The 17,527-nt window shown below is 41.1% G+C and overlaps 1 protein-coding gene across 1 annotated transcript in view; it reads left to right on the forward strand.

The window, feature by feature from the left end:
- The window catches only part of IVD (isovaleryl-CoA dehydrogenase), a 41,876-nt gene that overhangs the window by 23,529 nt on the left and 820 nt on the right, over positions 1 to 17,527 (forward strand). Inside the window, exons 6-11 of the mRNA XM_075192854.1 lie at positions 13,119 to 13,255; positions 13,394 to 13,490; positions 14,343 to 14,436; positions 15,147 to 15,228; positions 16,578 to 16,682; positions 17,369 to 17,441. Of these exons, the coding sequence (XP_075048955.1) occupies positions 13,119 to 13,255; positions 13,394 to 13,490; positions 14,343 to 14,436; positions 15,147 to 15,228; positions 16,578 to 16,682; positions 17,369 to 17,441 (588 nt within the window). The remainder of the gene's footprint in view (positions 1 to 13,118; positions 13,256 to 13,393; positions 13,491 to 14,342; positions 14,437 to 15,146; positions 15,229 to 16,577; positions 16,683 to 17,368; positions 17,442 to 17,527) is intronic.

The following is a 17,527-nucleotide window of genomic DNA, read 5'->3' on the forward strand; positions in this document are numbered from 1 at the left end:
TATATTTTAGGGGACCTGAACAAAAACACCTGGAATTCCCATTTTACGGTCAATTATTTCTTACGGCCATCTGTATTATTGGTGATGTAAGTGCAACACTAAACACCAAATTGGGTAGCTAATGTCACACAGTTTCCACCAGTAATAGATGTAAGGTAATTTAACACCAATCTATGTTGATCTAACTCCTTTTTATAAGCCAGTAGCTCCTTACCCGTATATCTAAAGGTGTCATCATACAGCTCCGTGCTATTGTCAATCAATTTAGCCAGGTCTTGTATGTATTTAAAATATAGAATTCCCCGAGAGGTCTTGGTTGGGTCTAATGCGACCATGATTTGGAATCCTGTAGTTTCAGTAATTAACTTTTGTAGCTACAGGTTCTTCACCTGGAATCATATTTCTTTTGCCACAGTGTTCATACTGTTTGTGTACATATGGAGGTGATGTTGGTCGATTGGATATCGGTCATTTCATCGTGTGTTAGTCATAATCTCAGGGACCAATTTACCTAGAAAACATATACCTCTGGAACTCTGAGTTAACCATGTGTAAGTCCTTCTCCCACAAATATAATACATATCATCTGGAAGACTATAAGGCACAGTATGATTTGGTTAGAACATTGCACAAAGTCTTCACAAAACTCCCCATGCCTAGCGTCTCCATTTGTTTAAAGCAAATTTCAGCATGTATGACATTCAAGCAATAGCCCAAAGGAACTTTCCCAATCAATACTCTTATGTTTGTTGACATGACCTCGTCTATATCTTTCAGTATTCCTGGTTATCGGTATTCTAGGATGTCTCCCATCAATACTGGTGTGGCGAGCTATTGTCTGATCATGTAGTTCAGTGTCTCAATTCTCAAGTTTATTTGCGTGTCAATAATTCAAACACAGCAATGACTGATCTGCTGAGTATTGGCGAAGTTTCAAACTAGGGAACTTAGTGGTATTATATCTCCATTCTATTTGTCTCCCTCCCTGTAATTCAAGAACCGCAAAGTTGTTTAGTGGAAACTGTACTAGTCCTACATTATTTTGTCCCTGAGTCACGTGAGAGCACACCCAGCATTCAGTTTGGTTTAAGACCTTACGCACCAAGGAATGATAATCTAGTGGATGCCGCCCAAACCCAAATTAGTACTGGACTGGCACCGCTGGATGCACCTCTCTTTAATTAGGGGGTCACAGTACTTACAGATACAATATTCTTCAGATAATAGCCCCTCACTGTCTCCGAACTTCAAGATTAGCAGATCTTTTCTTTACCCCTGAATTGAATAAGGCAACAGGCTGTACTGATTGTTTTAACTAATTCTCCTCCATTTCTACCTCATCAGTATCACTACTGGATCCAGTCTCTATCATCTGACCATCATTGCAAGAATAGAATGTATTACAAAGAGTAAAAATAAGAAAAACTCTGGAAAAAGAAGTATAAAATAGCCGCCACTCAATTCTGGGATTATAGTCGTTGCAACGTCCTTGGCTCGGGTGTTAGTGACTGCAGTTTTTAGGTCTTTCTGAACAGATTCACGAGTGACAGATCTTGGGTGTCAGCCTTGGATTTATCTGGTACCTTCTCCGGATTGTTGACTTTTCTGCAGTGGGTGGAATGGTTCCAATTGTCTCTGCTACTTTCAGAGATGTGATGCTGGTCATCAACACTTGGTATGGGCCTTCCCACCGCTCTGTTAAACAACCTGAGTGTAAGAAAGTGCGCAAAATGACATGTTCCCCATTTTCAACATCGTGACAGTTAGTGTCTGGCATACCAGGTGACAGTATTTTGAGTTTCTGTTGCTGTCGTCTTAACTACTTGCTCATCTTTCACATGCATTTTAAATCATCCTGTGGATCTATCATCAAATGAGGTTGTTGACAAAAAGTATCTGATAAGGGGACAAATTAAGAGGTGGTCTGAGAGTGGTTCTGATGCTATGGAGGACTAGTGGCAATGCTTACGGCCACGCCAATCCAGTTTCAGCCATTACCTTACTCAATTTGTTCTTAATGGTACCGTTTACCCTCTCGACCTTCCCACTGGCTTGTGGTTGGTAGGGAGTATGAAGTTTGCTATCAATTCCCATGAGTTTACACATGATCTGAAAGATATCACCAGTAAAATGAGTGCCCCTATTACTTTCTATAATTCTAGGGATACCATAATTGCATGCAAATTTCTGGACCTTTTTTTTTTTTTTTAGCAGTAAAAACAGCAGTATTGGTGGCAGATAGAAATGCCTCCACCCAATTGGAAAATACATCAATACACACTAATACATACTTGAGATTCCTGAAAGGTGGTAATTGGATTAAGCTAATTTGTATTACCTGAAAAGGACCATTTGTAGGAGGGATGTGGGATGGCTCTGTTGGTATTGTCTTTCCAACGTTTTTCCTCAAACAAGTAAGACAGGGCATTACCTTCTTACTAGCTTGAGAAGAAAAGCCTGGTGCACACCAGTATTCTCTAACCAGTTTACAAATACCTTCTTTAACCAGATGAGTCAGACGGTGTCCTCAGCTAGGCCTGGGAAATATGTCATACTTGCCAACTCTCCCGGATTGTCCGGGAGACTCCCGCATTTTGCGAGAGTCTCCCGGACGAGTGTGGCAATCTCCCTGATAGGAAGTGGGAAAAATTCAGTTTAAACGCCGCGATTCACCCGGAATCGCGGCGTTTAGCCCCGCCCCCGCTGTAAAATGACGCGATTTGCGTCATTCCGTCACGGCGGCGGGGCCAAAATGACGCGATTTCGCCGCCCCGCCCCCTGCACGCCCACGCCCCAGCCGGCATCTCCCGGAAAAATAAAAAGCAATGTTGGCAAGTATGAAATATGTTCTGGGAGCCATGGGCCTACCTTGTCCATCTTAAGTGACCGCCTTTTCCTGTAGGGTACACAAACCTTGCATTTCAATTAATTTGTGTATTTGTGGTTTAGAAAACCATCATCTTGTCAATTGTCATGTTTATAGTTAAACCTGCTGCCCATTTGGCAGCTTCATCTGCTCTACTTATTACCCAATGATGCCAGGGGGTAAATGTATCAAGGTCCGATTTTGCAAATCCAGTGATATTCTCGGGAGAGTTGTAACTCGCATATGTATGAGATTTCAAGTAAAATCACCAGAGTTGTGCTTCTGTCAAAATCGCTATTTCCAAAATCGATAGATCAAACTCCCGACTGTTTGCCACTCTAGCTATACAAGTCTCAAATGTATCCAGCTGCGATTTAGCAACCTCTCCTAAGTTTGCTTTAAAACACGCTAGATACAACACGCTGCTTGCTAGCAGCTTCTTGTATAAACACATCACTGTTACACTGCCCTGTCATACTGCTGGAGCTCCGGCAGCTGTCAAAATTTGTAAAAAATAGATAAAAGTTTAAAAAAAAGAAATAAATTGTGGGGTCCCCTTCTATTCAGTCTTAACCCTAGTACTGCCAGACTACTGCTGGTTCCGTGAAAATCGGGGGAAAATTTTGCTTGGGGTCCCTCCTATTTTCACGGAACCAGCACTAGGCAAACCAGCTGGGTTGGTGGCACTATAGCAGGGGGACACGCGGCAGGGGTCCCCCTGCCATAATGACACCAAACCCCAGGCTGTTGAGCGCTGGGCTGGATTCCCTAGGGAGTGGGGTCCGTTGAATAAAATGAGCGGACCCTCCCTCTAGGGACACCCAGCCCAGTGCTGACAGCACTAGGGCTCTTCCTACACCCCTGGGCGGTGGGTGTAGGGTAATAACGGCGATTTAACATATTAAAAAAAAAAAAACAGACGACATTTTGTTTTGTGGAACTACAAGTCCCAGCCAGCCCGGGTGCCATTACTAGTGTGGGCTTGCTGATACTTGTATAACTACAAGCACCAGCATACCCATGGCAGCCAGGGCATGTTGGCACTTGGTGAACCACAAGTGCCAACATGCCCTGACACCCACGGCTGGCTGGGACCTGTAGTTCCACAAAACAAAATGTTTACAAAACCACAACACCCATATATATATATATATATATTTTTTTTTTTTTAAATAATAAATTCCCTATGCTCACCACTGACGTTTTCTTCTTTTGTCAGCAGCTTTTAATCCAAAAATGACTGTCACCAAAGTCCAAAATAAATTTGTAATTCCCAAAGTCCATGCTTGTAATGTCACCAAAGTATTTTTAGCCAAAAGTCCATGCTTGAAATCTCTTCAGTTCTTCTTGGGCCCAAAGCCCCCTTTGTTATTTGAAGTCTTCAGCCAGGAGGGCCCCATATTCGGTTTTGATTGAAGGAAAAAAAAAACAGCTGAACCGCCGCAAACCGCTTCTACTAGCTAGAAGCTCCGATACGCAATGAACTTGGCTGACTGCGCTAGGTCTATTTATAGTATTAGGGTATTTTCTCACTGTCGTATTCCACTAATCCTGTGTGCACATCTTGGCTAGTAATTGAAGACTTTCTTAGGTCAAGTATGTTCCCTTTTGAATATGGCCTCATTATATTTTGTGCTAAACAGTAAAACTCATTAGCCAAACATTGGAAACCATTTCTAGCAGTCTAACATCTGCAGATGTAGTAGTCCTCATTGGTTTTTGTCTTCAGGTGGTTTGGCTGTACATACTCATACATTGTAAACTCATCAAAAGTTGGAATAGTCATGAAATTGTTGTGGGTACTCCTCAATTTCATGAAGATGTGAATTTACTCTTGCTGAAATAGCGCACTACCTCTGGTCTCTTGCCTGTCCTTTCGAATACATTCTTCTATCCATCGCAACCTTTAAAGCAACCAGCTGAGGCATTAGCTTAAAAATTTGTCTTGGAATGACTGCAAAAACAAAACTCTGGCCATACTCCCACACTTCACTAACCCATATCTTCATTACCATGTCCTGCGCTTTGGAAGAAGTATGCCTCCAACAGGATCTGTGTCACAAGATATGTTGCTTTTTTTTTTTTTTTAAAGCTCTTTGTACACTATGCTGCTGTGTAGCTTTACAATGCGCTCAGAGTGCTTTCATTAGCGCATCTCAAACACATATTGAGCACTGTTAAAGTGAGGGGAAGTTTGCCATGCTTTAACTACTGTTTGTTTCTTTGGGCTTGATTCATTACGGATCTTAAATGAAGAGGTATCTTATTTATGTCTTCTGGACAAAACCATGTTACAATGCAAGGGGTGCAAACTAGTTTTCTGTTTTGCACATAAGTTAAATACTGACTGTTTTTTTCATGTAACACACAAATACTTGATAGCTTATTTGTACACTGAAATGTAAAGTTGATATTTGTGTGCTACATGAATAAACAGTCAGTATTTAACTTATGTGCAAAACAGAAAACTAGTTTGCACCCCTTGCATTGTAACATGGTTTTGTCCAGGAGATATAAATAAGATACCTCTTCATTTAAGATCCTGAATGAATCAGGACCTTTGTTGTTTAATGCTCAGGTGTATTATCATTTTTTATTTTTTATTATTAATAAAGTGCTGTCATATTACTCAGCATTGTACATTGAGGGAACCATGACAGAAAACAAATGACATACAATGACAGGAAACAGAATGGTAGAAATGGCTCTGCCCAAGTGAGTTTCCAATCGAACAATGTGCCTTTATTGGGGCGGTGGTAATCGTTAAAGTGATTACCATGATTCCGACACCGAGAATACCTACAAATAAAAACCGAATTTAGGAAAAAACGATTTCAATATAAATAGCCTTACCTTAAAACAGACGCTGCACATCAGCGTGCTGACCGCAACTTATTCCGAATGAAGAGCTCTCTGGCACTACACTTTGACGTCATCGCGACTTCTATTAATGTTAATTTAAAGCGGCAAGGTCGGGACCCTGCAGGTTAAGAGTTTAAACACTTAACCCGAATGTCGGGTTAAGTGACATCACGGTTACAAGCATAAACATTCCTAATAACAGATTTGTATGTATTTTATAATGAAGTCATGATTCTTTTTCTGATATCCCTAACCAACATAATTTTCTGGGCTTTTTGAGCAGATAGAATGTGGATGGGCCTCAGTATGATTACTCTTTGAAGGTATTCCCAAATCAAGCTCTGCATCTATGACATAAAAGTTGAGAGAATACAAAATAAAAATACAGTTGTTGTCTGCTTCTATTCTTAACATTGCATATATGTGTGCAACTAGCAAAATGAAAACTTGAGGTATTGGTTCATAATTTTTATCAAAACATTTAAGCCTGCATCCCAGAGTCAAGGGCACCTCATTGTCTGCAGGTTCAACACTGATCTATATGCTTTATACACTATTAAAATGCAGTTAAAAGCAAGAGCATACATAATAAATAGTGTATCACATTGTGTCTTAATAGGTTATAAATCACCTTACTTAAAACAATTATTAGGCAGGAGGTGGCCTCTTTTGTGTGCTGGATCATTGAACTCCAGTCTTCATCAGAAATTACCCATAAATCTTCTGCCCACTTAGATATAGGGCGATCAAGTCCTTTATGTAAAACCTGAGGCAATAAGAGTGCATAAAGAACAGATCACCTTCCGAGAGCCCACTTTGTGCAGTACTCCCTTAACAGGGGAGGCTATGAGTTGAGTAGTGTCCTCACCAAATTGGGATCTAAGAACATGGCACAGTTGTAAGTACCTAAAAAAAAAAAATGAAATGAGTTAGATGAGCACTCCATTCTCAACTGCTCGAAAAATTTTAATAGCTATTTGTATAGACCTGGCCAAGGGTATGAATCCAAACTCTCGTACATTTTACATCACTAGTGAACTTAGCCAGTTCCTGGAGCCCATTGCTAAACCAGAGAGGTGAATCCGGATCATGGTCTTCACCATCCAGGTGCTTACGTGCTACTGGCCAAACCTCTGAGGCCTTTATAATGCGAGCTAAGCTGTGGAGCTTATGGCTTATCAATAGTATCTGCAATGGCCCCAGGGAGATGTCTGACTGCTAAACCAAAAAGTGCCTCAAGGATATTCCTGGAGATGTTCCTTCGTTTCTAAGGTTAGGGAGGGCTGGAACTGCTGTATTTTTAGACCTACATGATGTACCAATCTTGACTCCCGATCTCTTGTCACCCCAAACCAACAACACTATGGGGTAAATTTCTCAAGCTGTGAATGTGCTAAATAAATAACTAGAATCTGATTGGTTGCTATAGGCAACATCTTCACTTGATAAATTTACCCATATGTGTTAAATTAATATTTAGAAAAACTTTGTTTGGCAGGTAAATTGAGGAGTGTTGTTGCAGGTTCAGTATTTTGGCTGATGAACCATTTTGACAAGTTTTAGCCAAGAGTGGTATTTGTTTTTGAGGTACTCCGTTACCGAGTTAATATTAATTTTGGCATACTCCTGGGCAACCCTAGTCGCCTTTATGTCCAGATATTTAAACTTGGTAGTCCACAATAATGAGTGTCTGTCAGGAACCCTTCCAACCAGTACAACACCACCCGGAGTCTACTCTGACAGTCAGGTGTTCACTGGAGCCCCTAGTGGTGGGGACAGACTTGGCTGCAGACTACAGAGGGTCATGTGGCGTGTACCAGCTGCGGGGAACCCAGGAGCAGAGGGTAATGGCAGACAGCAATTCCAAAGAACAGGCCGAGGTCAGGGGTCACTTGCTAGGAAGAATCGTCAGGAAACACGCTAAGGGTCGAGGTCATGTGCAAATCAGCAGAAACGGAGGTACAGGCCAAAAGGTCAAGGGCACAGGCAAAAGAGAAATCCAGGAAACAGGCAGGGGTCATACACGGCAGGCAACAATCCAAAGGCTTAACACCAAGAGTACAGGAGTACAGCAGCAGGCAGCAACACAGGAATCTGGAAGCTATAACCGGCAGGGAGGCTAAACCTTTCCTGCCTTAAATAGTACAAACAGCCAATCAGAGCCTGGCTCTGAAGTCACACAGCCCCCTGCATAAATTAATTTATTTCATTCATTAGCCCGCAAACTGGTGGGGCCAATTTGCGCATGCGCCCGGCTTTCATTCATTGCCGGGACGCAGTGCTGCAGAATAACCCGGCCGGAAGTGACGTCCCGGTTGTCAAGGTGACGGCCGGGACTTCGGGGAGACCAGGAAGTGAGTAACAGTGTCATGTAGTAACCTCATCTGGGATCCTCCAGCCTAGAGGGAAAATGTTGGATTTGGTCCATATAAAGTTTCCCAAACATGTTTACCGCCCTGAGAAGACTTGGATCTGCCAAAAATAGTGATCATCATATCCCCAGCATACTATATATTGTTGGTGACATCTCCCATGTGGGGGTCTTTAATATTTGGATGAGAAAGTATGAGACAGGCGAGTGACTCTATGGCCATGCCCTAAAAGGGCAGCCCTATTGAGTTCCCCTTCCCAGTCCAAACAAGGGTCTGGCCCACTGGTGAAGAATAAAGTAGCTTCACTGAGTGTATGAAACCGTTTCCCATACCAATATGACCCATTACTTGCCAAAGATATTCCCATTCAACAGAGTGAAAAGCCTCTGTATCCTCCAATGACACCACCAGTACCCTTTCATACATCTTCCGGGGTCATCTGAAGGTGTTTGTAGAGAAGTCTAATATTGGTTATAGTGAATTTGCCAGGAATATACCCAGTTTGAGCTGGGTGGACAACATCAGTGATAACCTTGGGGTGGTAGGAATCTAGATATAGGGCATCTTGGACATAGAGGGAGGTAGATTCCTATATTCTAAAAGGAGGGTGTAATTATCCATTAGTCTGGGTATAAAAATCTGCCTAAACTGTTTATAGACGTCCTCCGGGACACCATCAATCCTTGATCCTTTCTGTTAGGGAATGAGATTATAGCCTGATTTATTTATTCCTCTGTGATGGAAGAAGCCAAAAAATCAGCTGAATCCAATGATACTGTAGACAGCTTAATGTCATCCCAGTAGTCAGCAAGCTGGGGGGGGGGGCGGTATATGAAACTTTTTATTTCCTTCACAGTGCTTAGTGTTGTGGCTATCCACAATGGCCTGTTTGGCCAGGGATGAACTGTCTAAGACAAGTAACTGCCCTCCATATTCACGTGGAAATACTGAATATGTCCAAAAATAAATAAAGTAGAGGAGTTTACGATTGATTGAGGGATTGTCTTTTCTAAAGGTGTAGGATGATTTATAAAGAAGCACATATTTAAGCAAGAGATTATAATTTATTTATATAGCGCTGATCATATTACTCAGCGCTGCAGAGAAAATATTGAATCATTCGCTGCCACATAGGAGCGTACAGTCAAATTTCCTTATCACTCAAACACACTAGGGTGCATTTTGTTAAAAAACAGTTAAGGAACTAGTATGTTTTCGAACTGTGGGACAATACCCGGGCACCTGGAGGGAACCCATGCAAACACGAGTAGAACGTAAAAACTCCAAACAGATTAGGCCCAGGTCGGAATCAAAACGCTGTGAGGCAGCAATGCTAACCACTGTGCCATTGTGCTGCCCCTTAATTGCTTAGATTACTGTGCTTTAAGGAGGCTAAATAAATGGTAATCCAAAAGGGGTGGTGCATGGCCAAGTGGCGGTGGGGCCAATCTGTGAGACCAGGCTTTATGCTAATCAGAATATAATTAGAGAAAGGAACGACTTCAGAACATTCTTACAGCTCTGAATGTAGATGTGTTGATTCTTAAACTTGCCCTAATGCTGTTGTAGCCCAATGTTAGATACAGGTAGAGATCAAACTTCTTGGGACCACAAGGTTAGGCCATATTGGGGTTTGCAGACGAAGATCACTGTAACCTTTATGTTTCTGTGCCAGAGAATAACTTGCCATTATGTACTCTCTATGCCTATAGGATCTCAGATAAGGGGATGGACATGCTTGAAATCCATGTACCAGGTAATGAAGCTGGTCAGAATCCTTGGGCCTTTGTAGTGTAGTGTTTAGTCACTTTGCCCTAGCACTACGTCAAATAAGCAAAGGCACCAAATTCAGTTTGTCGAAAAAATTACCTAGGTAATTCTGTGCTCAACTTTCTGTATAGAGTATGCTAGGGTGTTGTATTTAGTGCACACCTCTCATCCACTTCATAGAGGTCAAACTTGAGTTCTGCTCAGTGGACAGTGTGTGTGAAGGTGGTATCATCCCAAAGAAGATATCCTCTTCATTGTCTGTGTTTAAGGTTAGTTTTTTTTCCATAGGTTCTACACACACATGGCAAGTGCAGAATATAGGAGGATATCTACATCACTAAACCGTGTCCAGTACGGACTATTTATGGACTGATTACTCCAGATTCGATTGTATTAACAGGAATCATGTCTACCAGAACAGTTATTTTAGAAACTTGCAGTAAGCAGAAGCAACCAAGTTGTTTGCAAATCTTAGTCACCTCTGGATATTTTTTTTCATTAATGCAACATGTTGGTAAGGTTGGACGATGGCATCAGACGTGGGCTGATGGCAGTCATCTTGCGACAGTACGCCTGGTAATAATGCTATTAATTTCAAGCTGATTCTCTGTCTTATGTGCTATATTGCAAAATGTGTGGTAGCTTTAGACATGGCAGGTCTAGCTCTGAGGAATTTAATTAGGAAGCAACAACAAGGTGAGAAGTAGAGAATATACCACATGGATGTAGTATGTAATTAGAATTAAATATATGCTGATTAGTGCATTTGCAGTTTCGTCTGCCTCTCTCCTCTGCCCCTTTCTGTGTGTTTATCTCTCTATTGCCTCTGTGTGTGTCTCTCTCTCCTTTCTGTGTGTGTCTCCTTTGTGTGTGTGTGTGTCTCTCTCTCTCTCTCTCTCTCTCTCTCCTTTCTCTGTGTGTGTGTGTCTCTCTCCTTTCTGTGTCTCTCTCCTTTCTGTGTGTCTCTCATTCCTGTGTGTGTGTCTCTCTCTCTCTCTCCTTTCTGTGTGTTTCTGTGTGTATCTCTCCTTTCTGTGTGTGTCTCTCCTTTCTGTGTGTGTGTCTCTCTCTCTCCTTTCTGTGTGTGTGTCTCTCTCCTTTCTGTGTGTGTGTGTCTCTCTCCTTTTTGTGTGTCTCTCTGTTTCTCTCTCCTTTTTGTGTCTCTCTCCTTTTTGTCTCTCTATCTCCTTTCTGTGTGTGTGTGTGTGTGTGTGTGTCTCTCTCTCCTTTCTGTGTGTGTCTCCTTTCTGTGTGTCTCTCTCCTTTCTCTGTGTGTCTCTCTCTCTCTCCTTTATGTGTGTGTGTGTCTCTCTCTCCTTTCTTTGTGTGTGTCTCTCTCTCTCTCCTTTCTTTGTGTGTCTCTCTCCTTTTTGTGTGTCTCTGTCTCTCTCCTTTCTTTGTGTGTGTCTCTCTCTCTCCTTTCTTTGTGTGTGTGTGTCTCTCCTTTTTGTGTGTGTCTCTCCTTTTTGTGCGTGTCTCTCTCTCTCTCCTTTCTGTGCGTGTGTGTGTCTCTCTCTCCTTTCTGTGCGTGTGTCTCTCTCTCCTTTCTGTGTGTGTGTGTGTGTGTGTCCTTTCTGTGTGTGTCTCCTTTCTGTTTGTCTCTCTCTCTCCTTTCTGTGTGTGTGTGTGTCTCTCTCTCTCCTTTCTGTGTGTGTGTCTCTCTCTCCTTTCTGTGTGTGTCTCTCTCTCGTGTGTGTGTGTGTCTCTTTCTCGTGTGTGTCTCTCTCGTGTGTGTGTCTCTCTCTCGTGTGTGTGTTTGTGTCTCTCGTGTGTGTGTGTCTCCTTTCTGTGTGTGTGTCTCTCTCTCTCCTTTCTGTGTGTGTGTGTGTGTGTGTGTGTCCCTCTCTCTCCTTTCTGTGTGTGTGTGTCTCTTCTTTCTGTGTGTGTTTGTCTCTTTCTCCTTTCTGTGTGTCTCTCTCTCCTTTCTGTGTGTGTGTGTGTCTCTCTCTCCTTTCTGTGTGTGTGTGTCTCTCTCTCCTTTCTGTGTGTGTGTGTCTCTCTCTCCTTTCTGTGTGTGTGTGTCTCTCTCTCCTTTCTGTGTGTGTGTGTGTCCTTTCTGTGTGTGTCTCCTTTCTGTTTGTCTCTCTCTCTCCTTTCTGTGTGTGTGTGTCTCTCTCTCCTTTCTGTGTGTGTGTCTCTCTCTCCTTTCTGTGTGTGTCTCTTTCTCGTGTGTGTCTCTCTCTTGTGTGTGTGTCTCTCTCTCGTGTGTGTGTTTGTGTCTCTCGTGTGTGTGTGTCTCCTTTCTGTGTGTGTGTCTCTCTCTCTCCTTTCTGTGTGTGTGTGTGTGTCCCTCTCTCTCCTTTCTGTGTGTGTGTGTCTCTTCTTTCTGTGTGTGTTTGTCTCTTTCTCCTTTCTGTGTGTCTCTCTCTCCTTTCTGTGTGTGTGTGTCTCTCTCTCCTTTCTGTGTGTGTGTCTCTCTCGTGTGTGTGTCTCTCTCCTTTCTGTGTGTGTGTGTGTGTCTCTCTCTCGTGTGTGTGTGTGTCTCTCCTTTCTGTGTGTGTTTGTCTCTCTCCTTTCTGTGTGTGTGTGTGTGTCTCTCTCTCTCCTTTGTGTGTGTGTGTGTCTCTCTCCTTTCTGTGTGTGTGTCTCTCCTTTCTGTGTGTGTGTGTTTGTGTCTCTCTCTCCTTTCTGTGTGTGTCTCGCCTTTCGTCTCTCTCTTTCGCTCTCTCTTTTTGTGAAAATAAATATGTGCCACTCATCCCGACAACATAAGTACAGATAATCCATGTGCAAAAGCATAGTGTTAATTATATGTTTCAACAAGCCGCATTAGCGAATTGGTAGCAATCTTTTGCCAAGACTGGAGTTCAAAGACATTTTCAGAAGAAGATGCTAGTGCGTAATCTAATTACTTTCAGGGTCAAGAGTATACTTGCTTAATAAGAGAGACTCTTCAGTCCCATAAACATTTGCCACTCGCTTAACTCTCCTTCACAACTTGACTGCTTCTGAAGTACTTACTGTTTGAGTAGCCTAAATTATTTACAAAGCACAAAACTTAAAGGGCCCCTTTTACCTTAATCTAATAGTCTGCCATAATATTACATGATCATTTCTATTGGCTGTAATATATTTCTGTACAAAGAACAAGCAAGAAATGCTATATTTACAGATCCATGTTAGAATTCAAAAGCATAAAGTTGCACAGATTTTATTTGTTAAAAGTATATTGGGCAGCTGAACATTTTATTGTGAATGTGCTTGAAAACTGTCATCTACATTGTTTTCCTATTATTTTATATTCCTAGGTGATTATTATGTTCTGAATGGCAACAAGTTCTGGATCACAAATGGGCCTGATGCTGATGTACTTATTGTGTATGCAAAAACCGACTCCAATATTCAGCCAGCCTCACATGGTATCACTGCATTCGTTGTGGAGAAGGTTAGTATCCCCCTCTGTAGTCTGTTCCTCAGTAATAGGCAGCTGCTGGTTGGCAGAAGGTGCAGTTAGAGCTCTGTAACAAATGGATATTGGGATTTATATTTATGTTTTAGAGTGTTTGGGGTTTTTTGTTTGCAGGGAACACCAGGATTTAGCACTGCACAGAAACTTGATAAGTTGGGGATGAGAGGATCAAGCACCTGCGAGCTGGTGTTTGAGGACTGCAAGATTCCAGGTGAGTTAATTCCAAGTAATATTATTGAATAGCATGGTGGCTTAGTGGTTATCACTTCTGCCTTACAGCACTGATGTAATGAGTTCAATTTCTGACCATGGCCTTATCTGTGTGGAGTTTGTATGTTCTCCCCGTGTTTGCACGAGTGCTCCGGCCGCTCCGGTTTCCACCCACAATCCAAAATCATACTGGTAGGTTAATTGGCTGTTATCAAAATTGATCTTAGTCTCTCAGTGTGTGACAGGGAATTTAGACTGTAAGCTCTATTGGGGTATGGACTGATATGAGTGAGTTCTCTGTACAGCGCTGCGGAATTAGTGGCGCTATATAAATAGATGATGATGATGATACAGTGGGGGAAGGTTTTATTCCCAGTACATTTACTGAGTAGAACTAGTGCAATAATCTAAAAATAAATAACATTTCCAGATTAATAGGATATAATATACACTGGTCAAGATAGGATTCCTAACCAATCCCGCCATCACAAAAAACTAAAGTTTATGTAAAGCCTCCCATATCACACTGTATCCACAAGTAAAAGAACACAGACAAAACAAAAATAAAATTTAATGTAGGTGTCGTTATCATTTGCAAATAGGAATGAGAGGAGATAGACTTTTAGTGGCAAGTATGTCCGAGTTCTCTTCCTAATGCACTTTTGTACTTTTGCCACCTCCATGGTTTAAAGGGACATTATCCCTACCAAGAAATGTGTAGTTTTCCAGTATAAACCATTATTCTAGCATAACAAATGTAATTGCAATGCATACCAACACAGAATACAATTTGTTGTTCTCATTTTGTAGTCTAATTGCTCATAGTTTTCCTCTTAACAAACTCTTCTTTCAGAGAAGAACATGCTTGGACATATTGGCAAAGGGGTCTATGTGCTGATGAGTGGTTTGGATTTGGAGAGACTTGTGCTCACTGGAGGCCCATTGGGGTAATTTTTTTTATAAATGTACAACTGCTATTCTTTATGTACAGGTATGAAGTGTACTGTTTGTACACATGGGAAACACTGTAGCCCACTGATAGTTGGAATATGTGTAGTAAGTGTTTCTATAATTATTCCTCTAAACATAATTGTATACCATTAACCATATGGTGGTGACTGAGTGTGATCGTACAATTCGGCAATTCCTATCGGGTATATGCGAGTATCAGTATTTGCCTTGGACACCACCATTTGTACGGATCATTTAAAAGCGACAAATTGCATATTGTTGTGGCTGCATCTATTGAAATATCTGTCTCTAACATTGATACGTATAGCAACATTTATATGGGTCACGTTGTACTAATCTTAGCATTTACTGGAGGAAATTGTTACATCTAATATCTCTGTGTAGTTAGTACTAAGCACCATCACACAACATTCACTACTGAATGTCTGATCAGATAAATAAATATGGTAAAGCAAGACATCTTTTTAAATATTTCTTGGGGGGATCATTCTACTCAACATGTTTGTTAATTACATAGTAGATAATTGCAATGTGCTTGCGTGAACTACCTCATAAGAGGTTTGACATTGCAGCCTGTTAATCCGTTCCTAGAGTCAATCTTAAATAAATTCAATTAGTAAAAGTCCAATTTTTTAATTATTTCTTTTACCATCAAGGATATGTTTTTGTATCTGTAATCATTTAGCATTATGCAGGCTGTATTGGACCATGCTCTCCCCTATCTACACACAAGAGAAGCCTTCGGTCAAAAAATTGGCTATTTCCAGGTAAAAATATGCAGAAATTTGTATAAAGATTACTACTACCTCTTTACTGTTTATTCAACACCAATAGTGGAAGGTTAATAAGAGCATGAATTAGTCCTGTAGAACAGGGCTTGGCAACTTTTTTCTACCAGTGTGCCAGAAAAAATATTTTCAAGCCCAGGAGTGCCAGTTGTGTGTGTGCGTGTATGTATGTATGTATGTATGTATGCATGTGTATGTATGTATGTATGCATGCATGTGTGTGTATGTATGTATGCATGCATGCGTGTGTATGTATGTATGTATGTATGCATATGTATGCATGTATGCATATGTATGCATGTGTGTGTATGTATGTATGTATGTGTGTGTATGGATGTATGTATGTATGGATGTATGTATGTATGCATGCGTGTGTATGTATGTATGTATGTATGTATGCATGTGTATGTATGTATGTATGCATGTGTGTGTATACATGTATATGTATGTTCGTGTGTGTATGTGTGTGTATATATATATATATATATTATTTTTGTTTCTTATTTTATCATGCTAGTATCATGGTAATGTTAATAGTAAAGAGATCAACAAATAAACATTAATGTTATGCAGCATAGATGTGCCCCCAGTTTATATTATGCCTCATACTTCCTCTCTGGAGACTCGGCACGCACATCCACACATCATTCGCTCCACAAGGAAACCATGGAGCTGCTTCATTAAAACAGCCAATCATTATCAAAATGGAACTGTTGCATTTCGGCTATCTTTGGCTGCTTTAGTAAGGCAGCTGCAGAGCTCCGGAGTGCCAGAAAGAAGTGGTCCAAGTGCCACGTCTGGCACGCGTGCTGGGGGTTGCCTACGGCTGCTGTAGACCATTCTCTGTTACACAATTATAAGCTTTGTAAAGTGCTGCAAATTAAAGATAACAGAAACTCCTTTACTGTTGGGTAGAAACAGCCCAGTTTTAATTATATATGAATATGAGGCATGCACTAAGCTTTATCAAGAGAGGCAATTGCAAAATGATAAACAGAAAGCCAAATAGCCAGTCTACCCATAGGCTTCTCAACCACACATGACTGATCTCAGGTTCTGATGTCCATTTAACAGTAGTTTATAATATACTCTCCAGAAAGCATTTGTCAGATTCCAGAACACACTCCAAAACAGCATTTAGTTGTTTTATGAAAAAATGTTAATTATGATATAAAGCTAAACTCAGATAAACAATAAAATATAACTAGAACTTTTGAATTGTTATTAAGACATGTTTTCATTCTCCAGGCTGCTGATTCTTTATATTCATCTGTGAAATACAGGTTTGTTTAAAAACTTATTTAAAGGATACATTATTTCTTTTGCAGCTAATGCAGGGAAAGATCGCTGATATGTACACACGTCTTTCAGCGTGCCGCCAATATGCTTATAATGTGGCAAGGGCCTGTGACCAAGGGCATTACAATGCTAAGGTAAGCGGGTGCCCAATGCTGTTTACAGCTCTATAATTTCCTATGTCTCCTCACTGAAACAATGAGAGTTGTGTAGATGTTAAAGCGAGATTATGAAGAATAGAATTCTGGGTAAATGCCATGTTACATAATAGTAGTTCCTGAAAAAATTCTCCTTCGTTCAATGGCGGATTTTGGCCTTAAGTGTTCCCAGTCCTACCCCAACCACACCACACAGCAGAATGAAGTGACAGTCATTAAGAACGCTCTACTCATTCAGTGAAGTGCACATTTACAAATACAGTGCGGAATGCAAAGTAAAAGTGTAACTCGGAAAATTTAACACCAGAACTTTGCATCTCTGAGATACCCCCCTCGACTCCTCTTTACATAACAGCCATTTGTATTTTACCAGGGTCATTTTTTAAAAGCATGTCACTTGCACTGAGGAGTTCTAACAAGGATGAAACAGTCTGTGTGTAGTTGGATATTCTGAGTCAGTATGATCCTGTGTTATGCACACAGTGGGTAAAGTATTGATTCAAAGTTTTGCCATGTAAATTGCACTACCAGGAGTATTCTCATGAATAATTATAGTTCATTTGATATTGGAGAGTTAAATATCTGATGAGAGGCCTTGATGATCTGGAACATTTGTTGGCACTATAATATGCATACTTTATTGTTTGTTTGCTCTTTTTTTACAGGATTGTGCTGGAGTTATCCTCTATTCTGCTGAATGTGCTACTCAGGTGGCTCTTGATGGCATCCAGTGTTTAGGTAGGCTGATCAGTGACTTGCACAACTGGTGTTCCCAATTGTTTAATTTATACTCGACTTTGAGAGTGAGGCTCAGTCCAATTTTA

Source organism: Mixophyes fleayi, chromosome 12 (assembly GCF_038048845.1).
Source record: "Mixophyes fleayi isolate aMixFle1 chromosome 12, aMixFle1.hap1, whole genome shotgun sequence".
Lineage (NCBI taxonomy): Eukaryota > Metazoa > Chordata > Amphibia > Anura > Limnodynastidae > Mixophyes > Mixophyes fleayi.